Source organism: Haliotis rufescens, unplaced genomic scaffold (genome assembly GCF_023055435.1).
Source record: "Haliotis rufescens isolate VD_foot unplaced genomic scaffold, xgHalRufe1.0.p SCAF_10, whole genome shotgun sequence".
Taxonomy (NCBI): Eukaryota; Metazoa; Mollusca; class Gastropoda; order Lepetellida; family Haliotidae; genus Haliotis; species Haliotis rufescens.
Window position 1 is genome coordinate 14,474,376 of NW_025963780.1, and position 23,379 is coordinate 14,497,754.

Consider the following 23,379-nt stretch of genomic DNA (forward strand, 5'->3'; position numbering starts at 1 on the left):
TGTGTGTCCCTTCACTGTCCAGGCGTTCAGTCTATCGCTTTCATGTCCACCATTACATACACAAAAGATATCGGCAAATGACCTGTCAAATGAACTTCGCTAACCCTGCCATTGCATTTAGGAAACGCGGAAACTGTGCTTGTCAGTACATCGAGTTGACATGGGCTTAATGTCGTAATCTTCGAGTGAATCTCCAGGTAGCGAAGGAAACGTGACTTTAACGGGATAATACACTTCCTCTGTTAAACGCCCTCTGAAATTGTATACAGTACTTCCCTGCTGTAGTGAGGAGGTCAGGTGTTATGACTACAAGAGAAAACAGTTTTTTCCCACTAGTGAGATCAGGCTTTATTCCCATGTGTGATGGATGCACAGACTCCTCCAACATCGACTGTGCCCAGGTGTTTCACAGTTGTCAGCACTATGCATGCTCAGCGCTAGCCGCAAAGTGCGGGAGGTTATGTTCACGGTTTGTTGGAAATCTACCAGTAAGAAAAGTACAAATGGTTATTCGATTGATACCAGGACATTTACCCAAAGTATAAGTGTTCACTTTAACATGGCTGCACTCGTATTTAGTGGACGATAGCAACTAGAATGTCCGCAGCATGTACTCATTTCCCGGTCTGACTGCAGTATGGTGGGACACGCTTTTGCTAAATGTGTTCATGGCTTAAGAGATGTTTCATTGCCGGTTTGTGTTCATATGTATTAACTGCGCAAAAATAATTACATTCCATTACTCGTGGTTAAGTGTGCAGACTGGTCAAGCATATTTTCAATCATTAAATGTATCCTTTGTTTTCGCCTTCATTCACAATGCATGGCGTGGGGTACCTAGGCACTGGGTCCATGAGGCTAGAAACATGGTCATAGTTTTTGTGGATACTTTGACGGCGTTTTTGCAACGTTCCTTAAGAACGTTACGGTAGGATGACGTCTACGCTATGTAATAATAAAAGTGAATGTATATTTACAGCGTGGTACATTAGCTATTGTCCGTCAACCAGTCAAAGGTACACATTCAACAACTCTGTAATAACATCTAGGCCCATGGTGTCTTACCTGCATCATCGCCACCCCATTGAAAACATCCCCAGACGTCAGGAGACTCCACCAGTTTTCCACCAGTTGTGTTTACCTGAACTAAGTTAAAATGAGCTTATGTCGTGATTATTGTACACTTGATCTGAAAAAACAAAGCCAAAGATGATTTTGGAGGGGGAGGGGGCGTTTTGCCATATTTGCATGTATGATTATTTGTTTTGAATGAAATAACATACACATTATATGGTTTAGGGCGTGTTTTGATGTTTGGTCCTGTTGTGGAATTTAGACCAATGCATCTTGATTTATTGCATTTAGTGTGAAATTCGAATGGGAATTATTAATATTACGTTCTTGGTTTTGTTTGTCTTAAGACCTTTCCACAACATACTTTTACAGTTTCGCGCAAGCCCTAAAATTCCGCTGAGATTATATATCTGAATGTTTTGAATTCGATCACAGCATATTCACCTTATTTGTGGACCATTCAACCACTGCACCTATGTACGATGTGGTGGGTGTATCATTCAACCACTGTACCTATGTACGGTGTGGTGGGTGGACCAGTCAACCACTGTACCTATGTACGATGTGGTGGGTGGATCATTCAACCACTGTACCTATGTACGGTGTGGTGGGTGGACCAGTCAACCACTGTACCTATGTACGATGTGGTTGGTGGATCATTCAACCACTGTACCTATGTACGATGTGGTGGGTGGATCATGATTTAACCACTGTACCTATGTACGGTGTGGTGGGTGGACCAGTCAACCACTGTACCTATGTACGATGTGGTGGGTGGATCATTCAACCACTGTACCTATGTACGGTGTGGTGGGTGGATCATTCAACCACTGTACCTATGTACGATGTGGTGGGTGGATCATTCAACCACTGTACCTATGTACGATGTGGTGGGTGGATCATTCAACCACTGTACCTATGTACGATGTGGTGGGTGGATCATTCAACCACTGTACCTATGTAGGATGTGGTGGTTGAACCAATCAACCAATGTACCTTGGTACGATGTGGTCGGTGGATCATTCAACCACTGTATCTCTGTACGATGTGGTGGGCAAACCATTCCACCACCCCCTGTGTAATTAACTACACCTGCGAGAAGGATCAAGGATATAATCTAAGCTTGCCTCAGCCTGGTACTTCCAATTTAGCAAGAGATGGCGAAGTCCTCTGTGCCTGTATGGCTCTGGACTATGTCACACAATCGTCCACCTTGAAAGATGGCCATGCAGACGATGGCTATACCCTTCATTTAACAACAAAAACAATGTGAAATTTCATTGTAGTAAAACGTCTTTATTGTTATTTTAACTAAAGTAGCACTACACTACAAAACAAGACATTCAACCATAACGTTAACATATACACGTATACACACGATCCGTCGCACTTATATACTTCATATTTACTCTTGTGTGTACATATATCACTATTGCTTAATGAATAACTGACATGCACCGCCAGTGTCAAGGTATACAAGCCTTTCTTCCGATAAGACGGACCACTCTCAACTTTCACTTAGATAATTGATAAAGCGCATAAAAATAAATAAAAATTAACTGAAAAATCTGTCCATGTATGCTGTAGCACATGTATTTTATGATGAAAATATTTTTTATCGTTAATTTAATCCGCCAGTGATAGAAAATGATAGGATTAAAAGAATTTTTGCTTCAAATACTAGCATAATTAGTCCATTGGGATGTTTTAATAAATAGACAGAATTTTCAGTCAATTTGTAAAATGCCTAAGTGAATTACATTCAACACATTGACTGATTGTAACATGGAGGCGGCTAGAGCCTTATGGGGTGTGTAGCGAGTTTGTATGACGGTTGTTGGAGCACCCACTTCTGGGACGGGACTCCGGTACATTCGGTCAGGACCAGGGGCTTCCCGGGGATCAACTCTATACACTTCTTATGTAAAGTGTTCAGAATAGTATTCTCCTGCAATGACATCACAAAACAAGTTTACATTAGTTTTCACATTTACGAATGATAAAGCGGCCACGAGGGATCTGTCACACACGAGAGTGCCGTGACTCGGGGAAGCGCTACAGACTACATCAGTATGGTGGTGGTGTACTGTACATAAACCTATACACTGGTAGAAATCTAAAGTCAGACATTCAAGGTAGATGTTATGTCAATACGTTACAAGGTTTACTACGCAAATTAAAAGTGGACAAAATCAAGATATTGTATGGTTCTCAATTATCACAGTAAGAAATGGGGATTTATTAATGGCCATCCATTTAAACTGAGAGATCTAACAAATATATATGTGTATGATGATAGGGATTTGAATAACCTCAGTTCTCGTGGATATTAACTAAAACATTTACATAAGGGCACAGTACATTTCAAAATACTATTAAATTAAACATTCAAACAAAATGTACAAAATCGAATAAATATTGAGAGCCTTAAATACAATTTCTCCACGTATAGTTATCATGCAATGACGTGTACTTCTTACATCCTAGTGTATAACAGGCATGTAGTCTCGTAGGTAAAGTGGACAAACAGGTCATACTCTCTCATACTATGCCTTGGTAGAATAACTGCACCTGATTGGCAAGTCGGGTCACAGTATCAATTCTGTTGTAATTAATGTTGTTAACGGCAGATTTATCTAGAAAGTAACATCATCTTTCAGCAAAACGCTGTTATCTTATATATCTCTCTGCATGTGCAACATTGCCCTTTCCATGCATGGCGTCCACGCTTTGAAACACGGCTGATACCGAGTGCGACCATATGTGAACGTTGGCTGTGGTAATTATGAGAGTAAAATCACCGAAATGAACATCTGAGTACGCACGTGTGTGTATGTCCACTGTCGGCGTTGTTTGATGGCGTCGCACCTTTCTGACATTACCAGTTCTGTCGAGTTGGCCACGAGGCACATCCATGGTTTCTCCCTCCAAAGAACGCCAGCCAATAGCTGACCGTTGTCTAAATACCAGACTTTCTGAAAGACGCATCACAGCAGTGAGTTTACACATTGATGCTACCCGTGATGAAGGGCCCCTAGGTCTGCGGCACTGCAGGTCCCCAGGACCCTTACTTGTATCAATAATGACGCGAAGCTTTTGGTGAGGTTCAGAATCTGCTTCCTTTTATAAAATCACAAACGGACAAATGGCAATACTATGCATAATTTGTTGAGCAGTTGTTATCTATATGACTAACCTGCTGCTGGATGAAGTTGTCGCAGGGCCCACACCACACCTTTGGGTAGTAGATGGAATGTGTCAGGCAGTAGTTATCGAACTTCACGTTCACTATCTGCAAATGAAGGTCTCCGTCACTCATCGCACTGGCAATAAAATTAATTCGTAACAAGGTACCGACTATAATCCTTGTTTTCCAGTTCCTCTTGTCCACCAATGGCTCCTGGAATACATTGCTCTACACGGACAATGCGTCCTGGTGTAGGACCTGTTACAGACAGTGTTCAATGACTTGTTACAGACAGTGTTCAATGACCTGTTACAGACAGTGTTCAATGACTTGTTACAGACAGTGTTCAATGACCTGTTACAGACAGTGTTCAATGACTTGTTACAGACAGTGTTCAATGACCTGTTACAGACAGTGTTCAATGACCTGTTACAGACAGTGTTCAATGACCTGTTACAGACAGTGTTCAATGACTTGTTACAGACAGTGTTCAATGACCTGTTACAGACAGTATTCAATGACCTGTTACACACAGTGTTCAATGACCTATTACAGACAGTGTTCAATGTCCAATCAAGAAACGTACCGACAAACTAAGCGGTTGTGAGAAATACAGTCCTGTTGAAATCATATTCAGCTTGCCTATGTATTTACACAGTGTGCCATATTTACTCTCTATACACAAACATATTATCATATATTACTCATTAGTTATGTCATGCAACGTGTGAGGTGATGCTGTCAATTACAGTGAGTTCTAGAGCACAGCGCTAGTTTTACAGGAGTCCTATACGTCATGTGTAGCGGCCTGTGTATAGAGGAGATCCTACTATACGTCATGTGTAGCGGCCTGTGTGTAGAGGAGATCCTACTATACGTCATGTGTAGCGGCCTGTGTGTAGAGGAGATCCTACTATACGTCATGTGTAGCGGCCTGTGTGTAGAGGAGATCCTACTATACGTCATGTGTAGCGGCCTGTGTGTAGAGGAGATCCTACTATACGTCATGTGTAGCGGCCTGTGTGTAGAGGAGATCCTACTATACGTCATGTGTAGCGGCCTGTGTATAGAGGAGATCCTACTATACGTCATGTGTAGCGGCCTGTGTATAGAGGAGATCCTACTATACGTCATGTGTAGCGGCCTGTGTGTAGAGGAGATCCTACTATACGTCATGTGTAGCGGCCTGTGTATAGAGGAGATCCTACTATATGTCATGTGTAGCGGCCTGTGTGTAGAGGAGATCCTACTATACGTCATGTGTAGCGGCCTGTGTGTAGAGGAAATCCTACTATACGTCATGTGTAGCGGCCTGTGTGTAGAGGAAATCCTACTATACGTCATGTGTAGCGGCCTGTGTGTAGAGGAAATCCTACTATACGTCATGTGTAGCGGCCTGTGTGTAGAGGAGATCCTACTATACGTCATGTGTAGCGGCCTGTGTGTAGAGGAGATCCTACTATATGTCATGTGTATCGCCCTGTGTGTAGAGGAGATCCTACTATATGTCATGTGTATCGCCCTGTGTGTAGAGGAGATCCTACTATATTTCATGTGTATCGCCCTGTGTGTAGAGGAGATCCTACTATACGTCATGTGTATCGGCCTGTGTGCAGAGGAGATCCTACTATATGTCATGTGTATCGCTCTGTGTGTAGAGGAGATCCTACTATATTTATGTGTATAGACCTGTGTGTAGATGAGAGATCCTACCGTACGTCACGTGTATAGGCCTTTGTGTAGAGGAGAGATCCTACCGTACGTCATGTGTATCGGACAGGTTGTAGAGGAGAGATTCTACTATATACCTCACCTTGTTGAGTGCGACTGCCGAGATAGGAGCATACAGGTCGGTGGCCACTTCCTTCATATACCAATGAAAGGATTTACACTGCAACTTCTTCCGGAGCGAAACCCGTCCAGAAACATCCCCAAACTGAGGCTTTAAGTAAATTTATTAAATAATATGAAATGAATGTGAGAAAAACACCCCAACAGGTGTGAAATTAGCAACCTGAGCCGTGTGTACTGTCGCTCATCGAGGAGTTTGGCAGAAAAAGTTGTTATATTGAATGCTGGGTGTGACGTAGTTTATAAAAGGGTTACAACAAGCTCGAGTTGGAGGAGTATTGCCCGTGGTTTCCGAGAACTTGGTAATGCCAAATGATGAATGGATGATCGAAAGGCTCGTCTCTATATCAGCTCATATGTCTTGTCTCGGCAAAGGAGGTTAAAGACACTCGTAAGTTGGTTTATACTTCTGGCACCTGACAAATTACGTTTTCACCAGGAGCTACAACTGTTGTACGTGTATGTTACAGTATAGGAGCTACACTAGCCTAACACGGGCGCCATGTTTTGTTGTTCCCCAGTGGTGCAATCTCATGAAAATTAGAATTGGTCATCAGCAACTCATGCGTGTTGTACTAGGCGACTAACGGGATCGGGTGGTCAGGTTCGATGAAATTATATCATCGTATCCCATCGTATCGTATAGCTCGATGCTCATGATGTCAATCAGTTGATTTTCTGGTGCAGATTCGATTATTTACAGACCGCCCTCATATAGCTGAAATAGTGCGGCGTTAAACAGCAAACAAACATTAATATCAGGTCTCTTACTCCGATACGCAATCTCATTAAAACCAGATAAGATATCTCAAAGATCTGAGAAAAACTCTACACAACCTCTTACTTCTCACTTCTTATCTTCACAGGGTATCTTACCTTGACAAAATGTCACATGTGACAAAATTGATCAAAGAACCTTTCAGTACATAACAGTTCAACACAAGTTGGAATATTTCTTGATGAACGTCATTTGATATATATCGTTAGAATATCACCCAGGTGTTTATATGTGTGAAGAAAATGTTATATATCTCTAGAATATCACCCTGGTGTTTATATATGTGAAGAAAATGTTATATATCTCTAGAATATCACCCTGGTGTTTATATGTGTGAAGAAAATGTTATATATCTCTAGAATATCACCCTGGTGTTTATATATGTGAAGAAAATGTTATATATCTCTAGAATATCACCCTGGTGTTTATATGTGTGAAGAAAATGTTATATATCTCTAGAATATCACCCTGGTGTTTATATATGTGAAGAAAATGTTATATATCTCTAGAATATCACCCTGGTGTTTATATGTGTGAAGAAAATGTTATATATCTCTAGAATATCACCCTGGTGTTTATATATGTGAAGAAAATGCTGTATATCTCTAGAATATCACCCTGGTGTTTATATGTGTGAAGAAAATGCTATATATCTCGAGAATATCACCCTGGTGTTCATGTGTGTGAAGAAAATGCAGTATATCACTAGATCATCTAATTGGTATGAAACTACTCACCGTAACGTGATTTCTGACGACGTTATGGAAGAACAGGTATTTATACTCATCCATCCACACGTACGCCACTCTCATGGCGTTGTTCAGTACTGTCTTGAAGGCATCTTTACCCAGATTAGGGTTGGTCGTGCGGAAGATGTGCGCCAAGTGGGAACAGGGCAGCAGCTCCACTGTGCCGTTACACATCCACGTCTGCAACAGAGTGACGCCACGCCAGGCCAGATACAGTCAGTGTATTACAGGATAAAACACGACTCCGGTGTTTGGGGTTGGTATAGTTAACCCTGAGGGGTGCAGTGGCCGAGCCTGTGAGGCTGAGAACGTGAGTTGGACTAGCGAGGTGACTGCTGTCGGAGGTGTTTTATATATATAGCATATGAACCGTTGAAACAACATTTATTAATATGTCTTACGTAGTATGTATAAATATGCGTTACAACAGTCTAAAGGAACGCTTGTAAGATATAACTGGCCAAGACATATTCGCCAAACATGGGACCTTCTAATGAACCACGCATTCAATCAGTTCTGTGGTATAATGGTTGGAGTGTCTGACTACTGATCAGGAGGTTCGATTCCCGTCTTACATAATGAACAAGTTTCATTTATTGTCTTCGATTTTAGATTAGGTCTTACTAAGAAAAAATAAAACGTTCTAAGAGGTAATTACGAAATAAACAAGTAACGTCCAAAAGAATGGTCAATATTCCTGACAGATTTATGAGTCCATGTTAAGTATGTCCTAGTCTGCTTTGTACATACCTTGAAAGACAGTTCAATGTTTTCCCCGCCCCAGACTTTGAGTCCAGGGTCGTAGCCGCCGAGAAGATGGAAGTATCGTCTGCTGATGCTGAATATCCCGCCAGGCATTGTGGGTGACCTGGGAGGGCAGAGGGGAGATATAGGTGCTTATCAAACAAGGTATATACATCCTGAAGTCCACAGGGACACTACCGAAACAATGTATTGCATTGTGGGACCATCAGACCAATGTACTGCGGAAGACAGATTTACAAACAGATTGAATGAAGTTGAGGTTTAAATTGAGGAGAAGGCTGCTCAAGAAGAATAAATAGGATTGATGTTGACAACTATCTGCACTGCAGCATCCTCTATGCACAGTCAAATATATTTACATGATCGGCGCTGTAGCTGACTTCCGTTTCCTCATCATACTTAGTGTGAGTGGACTGGGGAAGTAGGTCAGATCCACCCAGTTGAACAGACCGTGGTAGTACACTTCTACTTGGTAGATGTTGAAGTCCTTGTTGTCGATGCCGTTGATGACGGGGTAGGTAACAGTGAATTCATCGTCCTTAATACGATGCAGCATTGGTCGCAGCCAGTCTTCAACAGTTACAAGTTCTTCATTATAACATGAAGTGTCATCAATTAGAAGCGATGCGATGACAAACATTAGTATATGCCACGAACAGACTAATACTAGGAATTCAAACTGTATTAACATCCAATGTCTCTACATAAAAAAGTTGCTGAAGGGTGTTCTGATCTGCGGTAGGTGAATTTGTAATTTGTGATACTTTGGCCCTAATCCAGTTACACGCAACCTGGAAAACTAGCGGTGCCGTCACATGAAAATGACCTTGCAAATACAAGCAAACTCTAGATCTTCCTGCATGTAACTTTCAGACACTCTAGTTCTTGTCCCAACCCTTCCTACACTCGACTATATGCCCCTACCTTTCATACACTCCACGTGTGAGTCAAGGAAGGTGAGGACGGGGGCAGTAGCGGCAGCCACGCCCAGTAGTCGGGCCCCTATCAAGCCCACTCTAGAGGAGGCCCTCACTAGCTTCACCTTGGGCAGTGGGCGAAGGTACTCCTCCAGCGAGGAACCTAGTGACGCTGGGGAGAGAAAAACAGCTAGACTTATTTGAACGCAAACGTCATTATTCTTCAGTAAGTCACAATATTCTATGTATACTGGGAACAATAGTAAAGAGAACCCCCACATATATTGAGAAATGCTATGTAAATGACGTTGTGGAATTCAATGTGCAAAGCACATTCAATTTCTGGTCCATGCCTCGTGAGCATCGATGCAGGCACGACATCTTCCGGAAATATTGGGTATCAAATTGTCTCCCATGGTAATCTTAGTCTTCTTGTAAGGCCTGTACAACCTGAGGTCGTTTGCGAACCCTTCGGCCCAGAAAATCCCAGAAGTGTCCAATCGGTCTGGAGATGTGGCTGGCCAAGACAATGTTGTATAACCTTGCTGTCTGAGACAGTCGACTGCATCACGAGCTCTGTGAGGATGTGCGTTGTCATCCTGGAACACAGTTGTGACCTACTGGCTAAATGGGACGACAACGGAACATAAGAAATGGTCCACATAAAGTTGGCCGGTCATGTCCCCTCGCATCCGTCCGGTTGTCGTGTGTGATACCAGCTGAGACCATGATGCTGTCACCTCCGTAATTATCGTGCTCTTGTACTGCTGCCGGATTGTACTTCTCTCCATGCCGTCTCCAAACACGATTCATCAGGAAACATGGTGTATCTCCAATGTCGCTGTTGGTGACCTCCAAACTATTGTGCTCACTGTTGTCTGAGGCGCCCGTGTGCCACAGTCAGACGCATTTCTCTTGAAGGATTTCTCTTGATTTCAGGCCCGCAGTTTTCAGAACTGAAGTTGTCCCTCAGTTCTGCTGCAGAAATGAATCCGTTCCTCAAAGGAATGGTGCGGCCATATCGATCCTGCCTGGGAGTAGTCTTTCTAGGCCTCCCTCTTTCCACCCTAATCCTAACCCTACCCGTTTGCCGACATCGTTCCATCAGTCGGTATATCACACTTGAGATTTTTCAAAGTGTTTGGCAACTGTATCTTGTGATTGGCCAGTTTCAAGCATACAATTGTGTGCAACTATTCATTTGGGCGGCACAGTCCTTCATTGTACCCCTTCAATGAACCACGTGACATTTATTGGCATCTATTTGGGGTGGGTGGTCATAGCGATGTAAGGAGAAGAACCAGATTCAGTTAAAACAATTAATGTGTAATCGCTTAATGTGAACTAAAGCATAGTAGTTGTTTCACGTAAATGTTCAACCACTAACGATCTTTACAACTGAAAACCGAGGTTTGTGAATTAGGGCAGGGATGCAGGCTCCGAATGAGTTCCATGTATTGTTAGGGACAGCATCATGTGATGGATAAGATGCTCAGAACTATTATTGTCGAGCAATGGTTCGTCAAGTAAGTGAAATAAGTGAAGTATATGCATGTGATGATCTCACGGTGGTCAGAGGCATCGTCCACGAGGATGACTTCTTGTAGGAGATGTTGTGGTGTATTGTCGAGGACGCTGAACACTGTCCTGATGAGAGTGGACCAAGCCTCGTTGTGGAAGCAGATGACGATGCTGGTGGCAGGCAGGTCGTCTGGGTACACTATCCGCCGGCACCTGGGTACATTGGATGCAGATTTATGATAATATAATATCATTATTAATGAATGTAATATCTTTACAGGCATAAATCGTCCCTTTCTTTAATTTAACATTTAGATACACCAAGCTGTTCGTCGAGTCACATGGCCCAAACTCCGGCAAGGTGTAAGTCCTACTTGAGCGAGATACATAGTCGTGGCAGATATAGAGGGGCTAGATACATAGTAGAGGCAGATATAGATGGTCTAGATACATAGTAGAGGCAGATATAGAGGGTCTAGATACATAGTAGAGCCAGATATAGAGGGGCTAGATAGATAGTAGAGGCAGATATAGAGGGGCTAGATAGATAGTAGAGGCAGATATAGAGGGTCTAGATACATAGTAGAGGCAGATATAGAGGGGCTAGATACATAGTAGAGGCAGATATAGATGGTCTAGATACATAGTAGAGGCAGATATAGAGGGTCTAGATAGATAGTAGAGGCAGATATAGAGGGGCTAGATAGATAGTAGAGGCAGATATAGAGGGTTTAAATACATAGTAGAGCCAGATATAGAGGGTCTATATACATAGTAGAGCCAGATATAGAGGGTCTAGATACATAGTAGAGCCAGATATAGAGGGTCTAGATACATAGTAGAGGCAGATATAGATGGTCTAGATACATAGTAGGAAGATATAGAGGGTCTAGATACATAGTAGAGGCAGATATAGAGGGTCAAGATACATAGTAGAGGCAGATATAGAGGGTCTAGATACATAGTCGAGGCAGATATAGAGGGGCAAGATGCATAGTAGAGGCAGATATAGAGGGGCTAGATAGATAGTAGAGGCAGATATAGAGGGTCTAGATACATAGTAGAGGCAGATATAGAGGGTCTAGATACATAGTAGAGGCAGATATAGAGGGGCTAGATAGATAGTAGAGGCAGATATAGAGGGTCTAGATACATAGTAGAGGCAGATATAGAGGGGCTAGATACATAGTAGAGCCAGATATAGAGGGTCTATATACATAGTAGAGCCAGATATAGAGGGTCTAGATACGTAGTAGAGGCAGATATAGAGGGTCTAAAGACTTAGTAAAGGCAGATATAGAGGGTCTAAATACATAGTAGAGGCAGATATAGAGGGTCAAGATACATAGTAGAGGCAGATATAGAGGGACAAGATACATAGTCGCGGCAGATATAGAGGGTCAAGATACATAGTAGAGGCAGATAAAGAGGGTCGGGATACATACAAGAGGCACATATAGAGGGGCTAGATACAAAGTAGAGCCAGATATAGAGGGGCTAGATACATAGTAGAGCCATATATAGAGGGTCTAGATAGATAGTAGAGGCAGATACAGAGGGGCTAGATAGATAGTAGAGGCAGATATAGAGGGTCTAGATACATAGTAGAGGCAGATATAGAGGAGCTAGATACATAGTAGAGCCAGATATAGAGAGTCTAGATACATAGTAGAGCCAGATATAGAGGGTCTAGATACATAGTAGAGGCAGATATAGAGGGTCTAGATACATAGTAGAGGCAGATATAGAGGGTTTAAATACATAGTAAAGGCAGATATAGAGGGTCTACATACATAGTAGAGGCAGATATAGAGGGGCTAGATACATAGTAGAGGCAGATATAGAGGGTCTAGATACATAGTAGAGGCAGATATAGAGGGTCTAGATACATAGTAGAGGCAGATATAGAGGGGCTACATACATAGTAGAGCCAGATATAGAGGGTCTAGATACATAGTAGAGGCAGATAAAGAGGGGCTAGATACATAGTAGAGGCAGATATAGAGGGTCTGGATACATACTAGAGGCAGATATAGAGGGTCTGGATACATACTAGAGGCAGATATAGAGGAGCTAGGTACATACTAGAGGCAGATATAGAGGAGCTAGGTACATACTAGAGGCAGATATAGAGGGGCTAGGTACATAGTAGAGGCAGAAATAGAGGGTCTGGATACATAGTAGAGGCAGATATAGAGGGTCTGGATACATACTAGAGGCAGATATAGAGGAGCTAGGTACATAGTAGAGGCAGATGTAGAGGGGCTAGGTACATAGTAGAGGCAGATATAGAGGGTCTTGATACATAGTAGAGACAGATAAAGAGGGGCTAGATACATAGTAGAGGCAGATATAGAGGGTCAAGATACATAGTAGAGGCAGATATAGAGGGACAAGATACATAGTAGAGCCAGATATAGAGGGGCTAGATAGATAGTAGAGGCAGATATAGAGGGGCTAGATAGATAGTAGAGGCAGACATAGAGGGTCTGGATACATAGTAGAGGCAGATAAAGAGGGGCTAGATACATAGTAGAGGCAGATATAGAGGGTCTGGATACATAGTAGAGGCAGATATAGAGGGTCTAGATACATAGTAGAGGCAGATATAGAGGGGCTAGATACATAGTAGAGGCAGATATAGAGGGTCTAGATACATAGTAGAGGCAGACATAGAGGGTCTGGATACATAGTAGAGGCAGATATAGAGGGGCTAGATACATAGTAGAGGCAGATATAGAGGGGCAAGATACATAGTAGAGGCAAATATAGAGGGGCTAGATACATAGTAGAGGCAGATATAGAGGAGCTAGGTACATACTAGAGGCAGATATAGAGGAGCTAGGTACATACTAGAGGCAGATATAGAGGGGCAAGATGCATAGTAGAGGCAGACATAGAGGGTCTAGATACATAGTAGAGCCATATATAGAGGGTCTAGATAGATAGTAGAGGCAGATATAGAGGGGCAAGATACATAGTAGAGGCAGACATAGAGGGGCTAGATAGATAGTAGAGGCAGATATAGAGGGGCAAGATACATAGTAGAGGCAGACATAGAGGGTCTGGATACATAGTAGAGGCAGATAAAGAGGGGCTAGATACATAGTAGAGGCAGATATAGAGGGGCAAGATAGATAGTAGAGGCAGACATAGAGGGTCTGGATACATAGTAGAGGCAGATATAGAGGGGCTAGATACATAGTAGAGGCAGATATAGAGGGGCTAGATACATAGTAGAGGCAGATATAGAGGGTCTAGATACATACTAGAGGCAGACATAGAGGGTCTGGATACAAAGTAGAGGCAGATATAGAGGGGCTAGATACATAGTAGAGGCAGATATAGAGGGACAAGATACATAGTAGAGGCAAATATAGAGGGGCTAGATACATAGTAGAGGCAGATATAGAGGGTCTAGATACATAGTAGAGGCAGACATAGAGGGTCTAGATACATAGTAAAGGCAGATATAGAGGGGCAAGATGCATAGTAGAGGCAGACATAGAGGGTCTAGATACATAGTAGAGCCATATATAGAGGGTCTAGATAGATAGTAGAGGCAGATACAGAGGGGCTAGATAGATAGTAGAGGCAGATATAGAGGGTCTAGATACATAGTAGAGGCAGATATAGAGGAGCTAGATACATAGTAGAGCCAGATATAGAGAGTCTAGATACATAGTAGAGCCAGATATAGAGGGTCTAGATACATAGTAGAGCCAGATATAGAGGGTCTAGATACATAGAAGAGGCAGATATAGAGGGTTTAAATACATAGTAAAGGCAGATATAGAGGGTCTACATACATAGTAGAGGCAGATATAGAGGGTCTAGATACATAGTAGAGGCAGATATAGAGGGTCTAGATACATAGTAGAGGCAGATATAGAGGGGCTACATACATAGTAGAGGCAGATATAGAGGGTCTAGATACATAGTAGAGGCAGATATAGAGGGGTAGATACATAGTAGAGGCAGATATAGAGGGTCTGGATACATACTAGAGGCAGATATAGAGGGTCTGGATACATACTAGAGGCAGATATAGAGGGTCTGGATACATACTAGAGGCAGATATAGAGGAGCTAGGTACATACTAGAGGCAGATATAGAGGAGCTAGGTACATAGTAGAGGCAGATATAGAGGGGCTAGGTACATAGTAGAGGCAGATATAGAGGGTCTGGATACATAGTAGAGGCAGATATAGAGGGTCTGGATACATACTAGAGGCAGATATAGAGGAGCTAGGTACATAGTAGAGGCAGATGTAGAGGGGCTAGGTACATAGTAGAGGCAGATATAGAGGGGCTAGATACATAGTAGAGGCAGATATAGAGGGGCAAGATACATAGTAGAGGCAAATATAGAGGGTCTAGATACATAGTAGAGGCAGACATAGAGGGTCTAGATACATAGTAAAGGCAGATATAGAGGGGCAAGATGCATAGTAGAGGCAGACATAGAGGGTCTAGATACATAGTAGAGGCAGATATAGAGGGGCTAGATACATAGTAGAGGCAGATATAGAGGGGCTAGGTACATACTAGAGGCAGATATAGAGGGTCTAGATACATAGTAGAGGCAGATATAGAGGGCCTAGATACATAGTCGTGGCAGATATAGAGGGTCTAGATACATAGTCGTGGCAGATATTGGGGGCTAGAGGAGTGTATCGTTTATTGATACTCCTTCTGAGAGAAACTTTCCTTGGGTCATACAAATTTGAATACAATCTGATATGGGTAAGGCATTTGTCAGCATAAGACTGTCATACCAGCTTCATCGTATTGACTGGTCGATGACCATTTGAGCTGAGGCAGCTGGACTATCCTAGGGTAGAGGGACAACAAACACTCACCCAGCCGGCCTGAGATCTGGGACTCGGCGACGGAGGGAGATGAGATCGCTGACGTGCAGGTTGAATCCGGTTCTGTTAAAGCCTTCCTCCATCTTGATTTTCTCCTCTTTGGACAGACTCTCCACATGGACTTGCACCGCCCTGCCAAACTCACCTTAATAACACAATACAAGATATGGATATAGAACGCATTAACGACATATGTTTCACCTACAGCGCAGACTATTCTAAAATGCATGCCTTTACAGAACACTAACAAACTGACAAAGATATAAAGGAAAAGCAGAATCACCTGGGGCTTTCACATGGGCCAGTGGGGCTATTGTATTTAGTATCCTCTTCACTTCAGCTTCATCCCGGCTGCGAGCATGGTAGTCAATGTTGGAAGCTGACGTCAAATTCTTGTCTTTAACTTCTCTCACAGGCGCTATTGTTTTGTTGTAGGCCTTGTTTGGAGAATCTGACGCTGCCATCTTTTCCTGGATGAACTCTACAATATTTTTTACAGCATCACTCTTGCGATCTTTCTCAAGAACCTTTACTGGGTGATTTGCTTTGGGGAGACCTTCTCCGCCCACCTTATTGATATTTAGGCCATTGTCTGACTTGTCCACCCTTGGGAGATGGTCATTTGGGAAACCTTGCCTGCGTAACTTTTCAAAATGGTGGTCACTGTCAGAATTGTCTCCCTTTGGCACGTGACCGTCGGGGGGAACTTTCCTATGTAACTTGTGTTTGTCACGGACATCTTCCACCCTTAGGAGACGGTCATTTGGCAGACCGTGTGGATTAATGTTGACAGCGCCACTAAAATGCCTGTGATTGTCAGTGCCCGTGTGCGGGTACCACTCGTCAACTATAATGTACTGCAGGAATACCAGAAACCAGAACACAAGCACGAGGCAGAGGAACCGGAAGAAACACCTGGTAGGTCGTTCCTGTCTCCCTGCCCGCATGGTTGGTTACACGCTGGCTCTGCCAACAGTCACAGCACCTGGGAATAGCCAACTGTAAGGAATGTCTGAAGTTTCATCTGAAAAGTAAATATTACATCAGATTCTAGTCTTCAAGCAGTATCCTACCATGAATTTGGATTACACGATTCTGATTGTTAAATCAGAGGTTTAAAATCACACAAAGAAACTCTGATTCAAACATGATTTCACGGCCGATTCAAGTATCTGTGTGAAATTACTTCATCCTCATACCAAAGAATGTCAGGCTGCCACCAGGACCCTCAGACTTCAGAAGCTGCAGGCCCTGACTAAACTCCTCAGGCCCTCATTATAAAAAACTGCAGCTTCTTGTGACAAATACATCGACACGTTAATTTACCGCAGGCCATAAGGACCCATACAACTTTGAAACTACGGGTCAGACACAAGATCCACCTGCCACGGGCCTACGGGCAGGCGCTTATTTCGAACAATGTCTGTACTTTTCAAACATCAATATTCAAACACGTATTTTTCTGTAGAGCTGTGGTTCCTGTAATAACCTGCTCAAAAGTTTAGACTTATGCTGCTTCACCCATTAATTCGCTAACACCACTCAAGCTCGTGTTTGATTTTGACATGCTCTGCAGGTAACACAACTCTAGATTAAAAACACATCCCCTAATTCATTTACTTTCTCCGTTGTTTTGACTGTTTGCACGTTAAACTACGTGAGGTAATATTAGGTCATTGTCGCAAATGATTGAAATCCATCCATTATTCATTATCACATACGTTTTATGTGAGTGAGTGAGTTTGGCTTTACGCCACTTTTAGTAATATTCCAGCCATATCAAAGTATGTTACAACACGTGCAACATGAGTGCGGGCATTAAACTGCTGCAATGTGACGTTACGTCCCTGCATTTACAGAAAGGGCAGAACATGATCTATGTGAAAGAGGTCTGAAGAAACGGCCAATGCAGTATATTAACGTTATGCCACCTCAGAATGTCTGTTACAACACGTACAACATTTGCGTGAGCATTAACCTTCTTCAACGTGATGTTTACGTCCCTGCCTTTGCGTGAGCACAAAGGGTAGAACAAGATCTTGAACGATGTCGTCCCGGTAGCGTACGCCATTCAAATTGCCATCAACAGTGGTGATTTGTGATGCCACCACTTACCATTATACATCCACCCTATGCTTGTCGTAAAAGGCGACTGACGGGATCGGGTGGTCAGGTTCGCTGACTTGGTTGATGCATGTCATCGTATCCCAATTGCGTGGATCGACGCTAATGATGTCAATCACTGGATTGTCTGGTCCAGACTCGATTATTTACAGACCGCCGTCATACAGCTGGAATATTGCTGAGTGCGGCGTTAAACAACAAACTGAATGTGGACGACCGGCCCGTGGAAAGTCATAGGTGTTTCCCTGCAGTAAATAATGTGTCCATAGATATGACGCTGTGTTTCGATTAACATTAAAATGTCTGGCAACTTCACTTTGCGCCACTCGTGTTTGCACGGCGTGTGCATGTTGATTTTCGGCAGGCCGTGGCATTGCGCAAAACTTATTTACGGTTAAACAAAAGTGTGTGTTTTTATGAGCACCTGATAGCAAAACAATCTTTGTGTGATGTTCACATTAAAAAAACACGTGTGTGAGTATCATGTTCCCAACTTACACTCAAACATCCAAATTGTGCGCCGTGCATTAACATGCACATGCAAATTGTGAATCCGACTATGAGGTGGAGACGTCTTAATGAATATGTATTGCAAGATGCATTGTTTAACTTCAGAATAAATTTATTTTTATTGAATTTTATATGAAGAACAATTACTTTTTCCTTTAATATGTGTATTAACCTACAGGGAATTGCGGACCTTAAATTATTATCGATTGCCTCTCCCAGAAGGTCTCATATTGACAACTTAATTAACTCGGGAAAAGATAATCAGTAATTCGTTGTTGCGTGTAATGTATTCTCTAAAAATTAAAAATAAGTTTCGTTTGTTACAAAAGTTGTTGTTGAGAAGAAATAAACCCTACTCATGGACCAGCTGCTACAAACGAGGGATGGTGCAATGTTCTGAGCCGAACTACGAAGGATACTTTCCAAGCTTATAGGCAACCAAATACACGATAGGCAGCGTGTTTCTGCAGGCATCAAAGTGACAAGGTATTCTCTGTTGATGAAAATGAACAATTGACTACTGCGCTGTCATCAAATATATCTCCCACTGAAACTCCAGCAGCCAGACATGTGGAATGGGGTCCTTCCTTTTCCGTTAAAAGGTGGGCAACGAGTTCAAAAGGTGGAGAGGCTCCAGGCAGCGTAACAACAAGTACCTCCTTTTACGTATTTCGGTATGACGCGGCAAGGGATCGAACAACCGACCTTACGCTCTCCGGGAATACCCTCTATCCACTAGACCATCGAGGATGTCCACAGCACATGAACAAAAAGTCTCAACTCTAATAACACACAACATATAAATCTGCTTGATATACACTTTCTATATCCGTTTACTCAATATTTACCTATCTGCCTACCGCAGCGTACCTAAGGCTTGTTGTAGGATGATAGTTGTTCCCGAGTACCCTACACACAAAGACACACACATGCCGATCTATTATACTAAGCTAGCTTCCAGCGAACACCTTACACCAACTGAGTCTTCCTTAAAGAATACTAAATACTTGATTTAAGGTACATATCAACTGTACGTACATACGACCTAATCAGTTTGTGCTCTTCGTCAGGCCGATACATCTAATTCATGGTCCACGCTTGTTTGGGGCCCATCCCCAAGTTTTACTGGACTTGAACATGACAAAAATCCACGTGCAGCACGTGCCCGCACGCGAACCTCGCATGATTTAGTCGTGCAATCGTCAAGCTTTTCCAGTTATTGTGGCTAGGACAAAAAAAACCGTTTATGTTGGAGAGTCATATACCGTCAAATTACATGAATTGGTGTGCAGTTAGGATATAACACGTTATTTCTTTATGTACTTGTATACATTTATGTGTACATTTTTTTAAAACTATTTTTCATTATTATTCCAGCTTTCATCTATGAAATTTGATTACAACTCATATATATGATGGAGAGATTAAATAAATAATTTCATTCGATTTGAATCTTCGGACGATAGGGTACGTGTTAAAGTGTTCGCTCGTCAAGCCAAAGACCCGGATTCGTCTCCCACAACGGTTCCAATGTGTGGTTCCTTCTGTTGATATTGATGGAATATTTTTGAAAGCCTTGTAAAATTTATTTCTTGGTTCTCATCATGTTTTCAAACAATTTTCTATTTTAAATCACTGTTGAGAAACCAAATACAAATTTCTTCTTTTAATTGAGTTTCATCATGCAGCAAAGGCTGTACCATTCATAGAGAGACAGACTGGCAGGGGGGTCCTGCCCTGGTCACAGTGAGTCATGCTTCAGTTGGAGGTGGCGTGTCGAAAACATGTGACGTGATACATTCGACTCATGTCTTCCTCGAGTGAGAACAAATTCACTCCCTTCCAAGTCAGTTTGGAATTGTCATGAGAAAAAATAGGATTAAATATATAATTCACCTGATTTCGAATTTTGGTCGTAATAAGCTGTCTGGGACAGGGTTAATGACCATGCAAAACTCTTGTTGCGAATGTATTGTGCAAAACACAAGACAATGTTTTATATATAAATATAAAATGTATGTTACCGAACTGTGGCCTATATAAAGGATATGTAACGTTTTAAATATAACGGAAACGCCATGTTTTATACATGGGCGGTCAATTTCGATCTAAAGTATCTCTTCACGCGAGGTGGGACGGTCACCACAGTACAAAGTACTAAACAGGCCACTATGTATGTATAGCTCTATTTCTGAAATGTGCAATCACTAGCAGTGTGCACGTGTGTTCCATCTTCCATACATACACATCACTATACAGCAAGCAGTCTCTGCCCCTACCTGTGCCACGTACACGACGTGCCAGCCAAGGTTATAGTGATCCACAACAGTAGCTATAACATATGTGTGTCCACCTGACCTTTACTATACCCCAACAGCTAGACCCCCCACGTGATGGTGGAGGGGCGCAACTTGTGTCATTCTTGCGGCAACGACGATAGTCGAAATTATTAAAAGCTGATGGTGGTTGATCAGTTCTAAAGATATAGCATGTTTTGTATGAGACCTACCTTTCCTTTCAACTGTGTGCAACTCAGTTATTGATGATGTGATTCAATTGAAATAATGAACTACACGGCATGGGGTATAAGCACCGCTACAACAGCACATTATATTCGCATGAAGTTGTTTCCGCCGCCATGTGTTACAACAATCGATGTTGTTATCGATGTAGATGAACACCATGTCGTACTGCCGGCGCCTGTTGCCTGACTGGACAATACTACGGCCACTTCCGTCTGACTGTAGACGAGGAAAGTCATCATTGGATAGATTTGTCCTTTGACTTTAACATATCCACAGACATGTCAGAATATCCTAAAGCCTTTACTACGTCATATGTTGTGAGTCTAGAGTAGATGGCATCCTGGTGATCACTGTATCGTGTGCCTGCTCTACCACCATCTCACAAGGTAGAGCACATGTACCATGTCTACCTCCTACAAGGGTGGCAGGCATACCGCATACATCGTGCTTCATATCCCACACCAATGTTTGATAAGTGTTTATATCATATCATATAATGATACAATATGAATGTTTAATATTGCACTGTGGACCAGCACGCCAACTTATCAATATATTTAAGACTCCCATAAGTGTATATACCATCACATAAGACTCCAATATAAGGTGTTTATCAGCATATTGACTCGGGTCAATGGTTGGCGTCACGGTGATCTGTAATGTTGCTGGATCGGTTCTTTCAGTTTAGTCCTACCTACGATCTAACACGCGCAACTGAGCTGACACTTGGACAACATGGACACTGCGTGGTGAACTGGGGTGACCACAAACATGCATGGGGTCAGTGAGCTAATTATGTGGCGACTGTGGGGTAGGAACCATGTCGTGGGGCCCTACAGTCTGTGTACGGGGTTGGTAGTCGTGAAGCCTGAGTGGTCGTGTGTTTGGATCCCATATCTGTACTGATTATTATTCTCGGTTTGCCGGCCCCATCCCCATGCGATGTTGTTTCACCAACGTGGTAAAGGACTGTTCACCATGGCACAACGTGGTAAAGGGCTCTTCACCATGACACAACGTGGTAAAGGGCTCTTCACCATGACACAACGTGGTAAAGGACTCTTCACCATGACACAACGTGGTAAAGGACTCTTCACCATGACACAACGTGGTACAGGGCTCTTCACCATGACACAACGTGGTAAAGGACTCTTCACCAAGACACAACGTGGTAAAGGACTCTTCACCAAGACACAACGTGGTACAGGACTCTTCACCATGACACAACGTGATAAAACAACACACACGGGCGTTAAACCATGTTCACTCATTTACGCTAACAAAATAATTCCAATTTCAAAAACTGTTTTGGTTTTATTGGATTGGCAGGATGTCTGAATGACTTTCAGCCCGACTAACGGGATCGGGTGGTCAGGTTCGCTGACTTCGTTGATGCATGTCATCGTATCCCAATTGCGTGGATCGACGCTAATGATGTCAATCACTGGATTGTCTGTTCCAGACTCGATTATTTACAGACTGCCGTCATATAGCTGGAATATTGCTGAGTGCGGCGTTAAACAACAAACCAACCAACCAAACAAGTATCAAAATATTTAAGACAACGAAAAGGAAATGCCAACACAAACACCTATTCGTCACTTTTTAACATTGCGTTCAAGATTGTTGCACACATATAGCGTTGTGCATGCACGTGTGTGTGTGTGTGTGTGTGCGTGCGTGCGTGCGTGCGTGCGTGCGTGCGTGTGTGTGTCTGCTTGTGCTAGTCAGGACTAATGTCGATTTTATAGTGCCAGTCCAATGAGATACCATGCCGCAGTTTTAACGTGAATACCCTACGCAGACACAGTATACCGACCAGTCCTTTTTTTAGCCCATTAATGCCGAGCGCCAGGTAGCGTTACAACAACTACGATTTTTTAACGTATTTTCGTATGACGCGTTCGGGGATCGATTCTCGGACCGTCCGCTCTGCGGGCGCACGCTCTACCACTAGACCACAGGGGACAGCCTGGATAATGATGAGAACCACTGGAGCAACAGGTCACATAGTTTCTGTATTGTTTGCTCATCTAGCAGTGTATAACTTGGTACCTACTATCCACTATAAACCAAGAAGGGAAATATCCGGAGCATTATGTGTTTGTTCCATACCAATGGATTACAACTTGGAAGCATGTTTAAATCCATCGCTTGATATTGATTGGTAATTAACATGATAATAGATATCAGCTTCTCGTAGTGGAAATGTCTAACATGCAAAAAGTTGGCAATCAAATATGATCTTCATATATTTTTAGTGAAGGCTGGCATATATCATAGAACTGACAGATCACAGCATACCTTCTGAATGTCAACATCTTCTGCCCTTGTGCGAATAAGTCGTGTTTCTGTTTATCCACGGAGAGCATCTGCACTACAAGTCACTTGATACAAGCACATCATCAAGGTGACGGTGCGGGGCTCCGGATGCAGCACTCAGGTAACAGTTGTTTAACGAGAGCCTGGGTCTCACGTTGAAAGGCGTCCATGTGAAGGATACGGCG

At 42.7% G+C, this 23,379-nt stretch overlaps 1 protein-coding gene across 2 annotated transcripts; it reads right to left on the bottom strand.

Annotated features, from left to right (window-relative positions):
- Positions 1-2,349: 2,349 nt before the first annotated feature.
- On the bottom strand, positions 2,350-23,379 carry LOC124112104 (polypeptide N-acetylgalactosaminyltransferase 13-like). Of its 2 annotated transcripts, none has more exons than XM_046472065.2 (12): positions 23,177-23,379; positions 15,997-16,737; positions 15,705-15,858; positions 10,889-11,055; positions 9,329-9,493; positions 8,764-8,974; positions 8,390-8,507; positions 7,628-7,819; positions 6,075-6,203; positions 4,271-4,366; positions 3,900-4,049; positions 2,350-3,022 (listed from the first exon to the last, which is right to left on the bottom strand). In XM_046472065.2, the coding sequence occupies exons 2-12, from the start codon at positions 16,658-16,660 to the stop codon at positions 2,870-2,872; spliced, it is 2,199 nt and encodes a 732-aa protein (XP_046328021.1). In that variant the 5' UTR covers positions 16,661-16,737; positions 23,177-23,379; the 3' UTR covers positions 2,350-2,869. The 2 variants fall into 2 exon arrangements, with proteins under 2 accessions (XP_046328021.1, XP_046328020.1); XM_046472064.2 differs by lacking the exon at positions 23,177-23,379 and adding an exon at positions 20,857-21,011.

What these genes read in the sequence shown, in the direction of transcription:
- LOC124112104 (XM_046472065.2), bottom strand. Translation starts at nt 16,660, where the DNA reads ATGCGGGCAGGGAGACAGGAACGACCTACCAGGTGTTTCTTCCGGTTC. An exon ending in GGACGATGCCTCTGACCACC is followed by an intron (nt 9,494 to 10,888) that starts GTGAGATCATCA and finishes TTCTCTCCCCAG; the next exon opens with CGTCACTAGGTTCCTCGCTG. An exon ending in ACAACTTCATCCAGCAGCAG is followed by an intron (nt 4,050 to 4,270) that starts GTTAGTCATATA and finishes TGCGTCTTTCAG; the next exon opens with AAAGTCTGGTATTTAGACAA.